Source organism: Oncorhynchus keta, chromosome 6, assembly GCF_023373465.1.
Source record: "Oncorhynchus keta strain PuntledgeMale-10-30-2019 chromosome 6, Oket_V2, whole genome shotgun sequence".
In the NCBI taxonomy this organism is placed as follows: Eukaryota; Metazoa; Chordata; class Actinopteri; order Salmoniformes; family Salmonidae; genus Oncorhynchus; species Oncorhynchus keta.
Genome location: NC_068426.1, coordinates 34,978,175 through 34,986,123, shown reverse-complemented (window position 1 = coordinate 34,986,123; position 7,949 = coordinate 34,978,175). Strand labels below are relative to the sequence as shown.

Below are 7,949 nucleotides of genomic sequence, written 5' to 3'. Positions count from 1 at the left end.
AAAAATGAGGCTCAGTAGTGTGTGTGGCCTCCACGTGCCTGTATGACCTCCCTACAACGCCTGGGCATGCTCCTGATGAGGTGGCGGATGGTCTCCTGAGGGATCTCCTCCCAGTCCTGGACTAAAGCATCTGCCAACTCCTGGACAGTCTGTGGTGCAACGTGGCATCGGTGGATGGAGCGAGACATGATGTCCCAGATGTGCTCAATTGGATTCAGGTCTGGGGAACGGGCGGGCCAGTCCATAGCATCAATGCCTTCCTCTTGCAGGAACTGCTGACACACTCTAGCCACATGAGGTCTAGCATTGTCTTGCATTAGGAGGAACCCAAGGCCAACTGCACCAGCATATGGTCTCACAAGGGGTCTGAGGATCTCATCTCGGTACCTAATGGCAGTCAGGCTACCTCTGGCGAGCACATGGAGGGCTGTGCGGCCCCCCAAAGAAATGCTACCCCACACCATGACTGACCTACCGCCAAACCGGTCATGCTGGAGGATGTTGCAGGCAGCAGAACGTTCTCCACGGAGTCTCCAGACTCTGTCTCGTCTGTCACATGCTCAGTGTGAACCTGCTTTCATCTGTGAAGAGCACAGGGCGCCAGTGGCGAATTTGCTAATCTTGGTGTTCTCTGGCAAATGCCAAATGTCCTGCACGGTGTTGGGCTGTAAGCACAACCCCCACCTGTGGACGTTGGGCCCTCATACCACCCTCACGGAGTCTGTTTCTGACCGTTTGAGCAGACACATGCACATTTGTGGCCTGCTGGAGGTCATTTTGCAGGGCTCTGGCAGTGCTCCTCCTGCTCCTCCTTGCACAAAGGCGGAGGTAGCGGTCCTGCTGCTGGGTTGTTGCCCTCCTACGGCCTCCTCCACGTCTCCTGATGTACTGGCCTGTCTCCTGGTAGCGCCTCCATGCTCTGGACACTACGCTGACAGACACAGCAAGCCTTCTTGCCACAGCTCGCATTGATGTTCCATCCTGGATGAGCTGCACTACCTGAGCCACTTCTGTGGGTTGTAGACTCTGTCTCATGCTACCACTAGAGTGAAAGCACCGCCAGCATTCAAAAGTGACCAAAACATCAGCCAGGAAGCATAGGAACTGAGAAGTGGTCTGTGGTTATCACCTGCAAAACCACTCCTTTACTCCTTTATTGGGGGTGTCTTGCTAATTGCCTATAATTTCCACCTGTTGTCTATTCCATTTGCACAACAGCATGTGGAATTTATTGTCAATCAGTGTTGCTTCCTAAGTGGACAGTTTGATTTCACAGAAGTGTGATTGACTTGGAGTTACATTGTGTTGTTTAAGGGTTCCCTTAATTTTTTTGAGCAGTGTATATAAAAAAATAACTCAAATATCACATTTACATAAGTATTCAGACCCTTTACTCAGTACTTTGTTGAAGCACCGTTGGGAGAGACGACAGCCTTGAGTCTTCTTGGGTATGATGCTACAATCTTGGCACACCTGTAATTGGGGAGTTTCTCCCATTCTTCTCTGCAGATCCTCTCAAACTCTGTCAGGTTAGATTTCAGGTCTCTCCAGAGATGTTTGATCGGGTACAAGTCCGGGCTCTGGCTGGGCCACTCAAGAACATTCAGAGACTTGTCCCAAAGCCACTCCTGAGTTATCTTGGCTGTGTGCTTAGGGTTGTTGTCCTGTTGGAAGGTGAACCTATGTCATTGTCTGAGGTCCTGAGCGCTCTGGAGCAGGTTTTCATCAAGGATCTCTCTGTACATTGCTCCGTTCATCTTTCCCTCAATCCTGAATAGTCTCCCAGTCCCTGCCACTGAAAAACATCCCCATAACATGATGCTGCCACCACCATGCTTCACTGTAGGGATGGTGCCAGGTTTCCTCCAGATGTGACACTTGGCATTCAGGTCAAAGAATTCAATATTGGATTCATCAGACCAAAGAATCTTGTTTGTCATGGTCTGAGAGTCCTTTAGGTCCCTTTTGGCAAACTCTAAGCTGGCTGTCATGTGTCTTTTACAGAGGAGTGGCTTCTGTCTGGCCACTACCATAAAGGCCTGACTGGTGGAGTGCTGCACAGATGGTTGTCATTCTGGATTATTCTCCCATCTCCACAGAGGAACTCTGGAGCTCTGTCAGAGTGACCATCGGATTCTTTGTCACCTCCCTGACCAAGGCTCTTCTCCCCCCATTGCTCAGTTTGGCAAGGCGGCCAGCTCTAGGAAGAGTCTTCTTCTTCAAACTTCTTCCATTTAAGAATGAACACAATGGCTGTGTTCTTGGGGACCTTCAACACTGCAGAAATGTTTTGGTACACTTCCACAGATCTGTGCCTCAACACAATCCTGTCTTGGAACTCTATCACTCTACAGAATCACTCTACGAATGATTCCTTCGACCTCATGGCTTGGTTTTGCTTTGACGTGCACTGTCAACTGTGGGACCTTATATAGACAGGTGTGTGCCTTTCCAAATCATGTCCAATCAATTGAATTTACCACAGGTGGACTCCAAACAAGTTGTAGAAACATCTCAAGGATGATCAATGGAAACAGGATGCACCTTAGCTTCATTTCGAGTCTCAGAGCAAAGGGTTTGAATACTTATGTAAATAAGGTATTTCTGTTTCTTATTTAGAATCAATTAGCAAAAATATCTAAAGCCTGTTTTCTCTTTGTTGTTATGGGGTATTGTGTGTAGATTGATGAGGGGGAAAAAATATGTAATCCATTTTAGAATACTGATGTAAAGTAACAAAATGTGGAAAAGGGAAATGGGTCTGAATACTTTCCGAATGCACTGTACATATTCAATAAAACGATCCTGTGTAAACAGATCTAGAGTAGTGGCATCTGCAGTTGGGTATGCTTTCTCCATTAAACACCATAGAGCATAGCAAAATTAATTGGCTGTTTCGTTATGCAGCCTCCTCCTAGCCAAGAAGTTAGCGCGGTTCCCATTGTGATTGTCACAAGGGTAAACATTTCCCCATAGCATTTTCCAACCGAGTGTGGTTACTTCTATCCTCAACGGAGAGACCACTATAAATGTCTCGGGCCTGCCCCGATAGCAACAAGGACATACATTATAACCTGAGCCCTTCATTCCAACTGTTTACCTCGGCATCCATTTCAAACTGTCCAACCAAATCAGACTATTCCCGCCCCATAGCTGTAAATGTTTCTGGCATGTTGGGGGAAAGGGGCTGACCATTACGTGGGGCGAAGTCTTCCATCTGGGCCGCATCCACGCCTACGTTTGTTGTGTCTTCATTGCCTGACATTTTTGTCTAAGAGATCCCACCGCTGCCACCAGTGTAATAAAGGTTGCGAGACCACTCGAGAGGTGGGGCAATACCTGGATTGAGCAGAGTAGCTTGATGCTGCCACCACCTTTGTGTGACCGGTATGGTCTGTCGTCAGAGGATACAACACCAAAACGCAACACAAATAGAGCAAACAATGATCTTTCTTAGCTACACAATTTCATAAGACAGCATACATGAAAGGCTAAGCGACCTACTCCATTTCTGCAGTCTCTATTAACCCAATCAGAAGTGCGGCAATGACCCGAAGTGTCACGACTCTCGTGGGTTGAAGAAGGAGACCAAGGTGCAGCGTGGTAGGCGTTCATGATATTTATTAAACTGAACACCGCAACCAAATAACAATGTAGAAAAACGGAAGTGCACAGTTCTGTCAGGCAACAAAACAGCAAACTACCCACAAAACACAGGCTGGAAAAAGGCTGCCTAAGTATGATTCCCAATCAGAGACAACGATAGACAGCTGTCCCTGATTGAGAAGACCGTCGTTGGGGGCTCCGGACCGTCGTTGGGGGCTCCGGGGCTCCGGACTGGAGGCCGTCGTTGGGGGCTCCGGGGCTCCGGACTGGAGCTCCGGACTGTCGTTGGGGAGCTCCATGGATCGGACTGGAGGGTGCATGGAGCAGCCACAGTCACTGCTGGAGGCCTGGTTCGGACTGGAGACATACAGCCTGTTCTGTTGGAGGCTCACCAGGCTGGGGACTGGGCCTGGTTCTTGGAGACCGGACTCATGGGGAGACATGGGGGCTCCAGACTGGCTGGGGAGGCCCTCTTGGAGACCGGACTCTCTGGAGGCTTGGTGCCACAGGACTCATCAGGCTGGGGAGTGAAGAGACGTGGGATAGGAGGCAGCCTGGTGCATGGAGCAGCCACAGGGCTTACCAGGCTGGGGAGACATATAGGAGGCCTGGTTCTGGGAGCAGGCACAGGACTCACCAGGCTGGGGAGACATACAGGAGGCCTGGTTCTTGGAGCAGGCACAGGACTCACCAGGCTGGGGAGACATACAGGAGGCTTGGTTCTTGGAGCAGGCACAGGACTCACCAGGCTGGGGAGACATACAGGAGGCCTGGTTCTTGGAGCAGGCACAGGACTCACCAGGCTGGGGAGACATACAGGAGGCCTGGTTCTTGGAGCAGGCACAGGACTCACCAGGCTGGGGAGACATACAGGAGGCTTGGTTCTTGGAGCAGGCACAGGACTCACCAGGCTGGGGAGACATACAGGAGGCTTGGTTCTTGGAGCAGGCACAGGACTCACCAGGCTGGGGAGACATACAGGAGGCCTGGTTCTTGGAGCAGGCACAGGACTCACCAGGCTGGGGAGACATACAGGAGGCTTGGTTCTTGGAGCAGGCACAGGACTCACCAGGCTGGGGAGACATACAGGAGGCTTGGTTCTTGGAGCAGGCACAGGACTCACCAGGCTGGGGAGACATACAGGAGGCCTGGTTCTTGGAGCAGGCACAGGACTCACCAGGCTGGGGAGACACCAGGCTGGGGAGACATACAGGAGGCTTGGTTCTTGGAGCAGGCACAGGACTCACCAGGCTGGGGAGACATACAGGAGGCCTGGTTCTTGGAGCAGGCACAGGACTCACCAGGCTGGGGAGACATACAGGAGGCCTGGTTCTTGGAGCAGGCACAGGACTCACCAGGCTGGGGAGACATACAGGAGGCCTGGTTCTTGGAGCAGGCACCGGATACACTGGGCCGTGGAGGCGCACCTGAAGTCTCCAGCGTAGAGCCGCAACTAAACAGCTAAACAAAAAGGCTGCTTAAGTATGATTCCCAATCAACGATAGACAGCTGTCCCTGATTGAGAACCATACCCCGGCCAAAACATAGAAATAAAGAAACTAGAATGCCCACCCTAGACACACCCTGGCTTAACCAAAATAGAGAATAAAAGCCTCTCTATGGCTGGTGTGGCTAGTGGCAGACCGGTGTGAAGTATCCACAGTGCACTGAATAGGCTACAAACTGGACGGGTAACAGCAACTAGGCTATACTCCGATTCCGGTTAATCACGGTAGGTTTTAGTCTGATTAATTATTTAGAATAGAGGAGGACACTGCACTCACAGCGCGCTCTGTTTATAAACACTGAACACGCTACAATGACCAGCGTGGTCTGTTCCCAAAAGCCTGGAAGATGGCTTTACACTCCTAGCAACTACACTATCTTATCTAGTTCCCCAAATTCCTCCTCACTACCTGTCTTGGTCACCGGCTTCCTGCCCAAGCAGCGTAGACAACCTCCCCGAATTAAGGTGAGCGCAATGTGGATACTTGCAAAGGCTACAAAGCCCAATGTAGATCAAAGCAAAGCTCCCGCCACCAAGACCTGCCTGCACTCTTGGCTCTGCCTTATTTCCCTTTTTCAAGTTCCCGGGCAGAGTCTTGCAAGCAACCACACATGTGAGCATTAGTTCATGATTTCGTGACGTACCCCCTTACGTGCTGTCCCACAGCTTCACCAGAATATCACGAGCACACCGATTACAAAACCGAGCTGAGAGCTCTCCATGCAGAATGGGCCCCTAACCCAATCCCATTATCATTTATGTCAACAATACAACTGAAAAATGGTTTAATAGTTTTTTATTGCGACACAAATTCTTACAGTTTTGCAATCTCACCACCAGGGGGTGCTGCAGCACCTTCAGCACCAGTCCTTCCCGAGGCTACGTGTCCAACCCATGTCTCCAGACAAATCTACGTTGTAAAAAGTGCCCCGTCATGTCCCACAGTTGTGTTTGGACAGGAGTGTGACTTTCCTGAAGGTGTTCCTTCTGGACACAGGACGCAGAGTTCTACTTGGCACAGGGACACTGAGGCGTGATCGCCAGCCCAAACCCCTGGGTAGAGAGGCTCAGTGACTGCCGGGTATTATGTGTGCAGGTGGATCAGTGTGTTACAATTGACTCTGTCCAGATGCACTCCTACTGTGTCGGAGCGAGAGTAGAAGACATGCATGTCACTACTCTTCATATTTTGACAGGCAGTATAATTGCCACCAGGGCACTTTAGAATCCAGGATTTGTCATAGTATCCATGGAGATAGTCGTCATGCTCTCCTTTCCTTCTGATACATGAGCCCGTCCTCTTCACTCTGTCCCCCAGGAGCAGCATCCAGTCAGACTCTCTCCACGCAGCACATTGTGAGGGCTCAAACCTTTCTGGATGGTCAGGATATGGCTGCTTCTCTCCCACCCATGTCACTATTCTGTTCTCATACAGAAAGAGGAGTGTGTGCGCTGTCTCTGGGTCCGATCTGAGCCTGACGGCATCTGATGGGGAAGACAATGCTATTATAAACATCATATGATCTTGCTAAGGGCATTGAATGACATCTAATTGTTTTGTATTGTAGTATGTTCATTGTAATATGCATAGCAAAACAGTTATTTTTGTGGGATGGTGCTATATTGTATTTTTCCGTTTTCAGGGACCTTTTTTCACAGCAGACTTACGGTACCAGTCAACTTTGGAGACCTACTCATTCCAGGGTTTTTCTGTATTTTTACTATGTTCTACATTGTAGAATAATAGTGAAGATATCAAAACTATGAAATAGCACATATGGAATCATGTAGTAAGCAGTGGTGTAAAGTACTTAATCAAGTAAAATACTTTAAACTACTACTTAACTCATGCCGTGTACACCAAGACACAGACACGTGTGCACACACCCACCCCCCCCACCCCTCACACACACCCCTCCCACAAACACAGACCCAAACCCTCCCTGTGCTGTGACGGAGAAGAGAAAGTAAGTCACAGAAAGTTCTCACTTGGAGAGAAAGTGCTGAGAACTTTTGTTGAAGTTTTATCGAGTAGCAGCAGTTAATGCAGTGCTGTAGCCTCATTATCCCTGGTTTATGAATCCCTTCTAGCCGCAGTATTCCGTGTTATGAACCCAGCTGAGGTAGTTTACTACAGCTCCAGGGCTGTATCAGCAGTAGGGAGCAGTAAAGAGAGAGTGAGAGAGAGAGCGCCTGTGTGTGTATGTGTATGTCAGACACAGGAGATTGGTGGCACCTTAATTGGGGAGGACGGGGCTCGTGATAAGGGCCGGGCCGGAGTGGAATTGGTGGAATGGTATCAAATACATTAAGCACATTCCATGTGCTCCGTTACGGCAATTATTATCATCCCCATCCTCCCCTCAGCAGCCTCCACTGGTGTCAGAGTGTGTGTGTATGTGCACGTGTGTGTGTGTGTGTGTGTGTGTGTGTGTGTGTGTGTGTGTGTGTGTGTGTGTGTGTGTGTGTGTGTGTGTGTGTGCGTGTGTGTGTGTGTGTGCGTGTGTGTGTGTGTGCGTGCGTGTGTGTGTGTGTGTGTGTGTGTTTTATGTATCAGTAGGAAGTAGGGATTAATGAATACGACTACTCATAAAACACAAAGCCAATTGAATCTGCCGCACTTTTCGATTATTCCAACGCTTCAATTTCATAACTTTTACAACTCAGAATGAGAACCACAGACATATCACATTGTGTATTGAGTACGTTTGAGGTGAAGTATTGAATATGCATTGTGCTCCTTTACAGCAAGAATGCCTCCGTGACCAGTCTACAGTTTTTCAATTTTATTTCTCAATGTTTTTCATCCCCAAGGGAATTAGATGTATCTGCATCA

At 49.3% G+C, this 7,949-nt stretch overlaps 1 protein-coding gene across 1 annotated transcript; it reads right to left on the bottom strand.

Annotated features, from left to right (window-relative positions):
* Positions 1-4,121: 4,121 nt before the first annotated feature.
* LOC127930559 (uncharacterized) lies at positions 4,122-5,047 on the bottom strand. The gene is made up of 3 exons (XM_052520076.1): positions 4,962-5,047; positions 4,800-4,857; positions 4,122-4,733 (listed from the first exon to the last, which is right to left on the bottom strand). The coding sequence occupies exon 3, from the start codon at positions 4,689-4,691 to the stop codon at positions 4,122-4,124; it is 570 nt and encodes a 189-aa protein (XP_052376036.1). The 5' UTR covers positions 4,692-4,733; positions 4,800-4,857; positions 4,962-5,047.
* Positions 5,048-7,949: the final 2,902 nt, after the last annotated feature.

Bases quoted from the DNA above. Each gene is read 5' to 3' on its own strand.
- LOC127930559 (XM_052520076.1), bottom strand. From the start codon at position 4,691: ATGTCTCCCCAGCCTGGTGAGTCCTGTGCCTGCTCCAAGAACCAAGCC.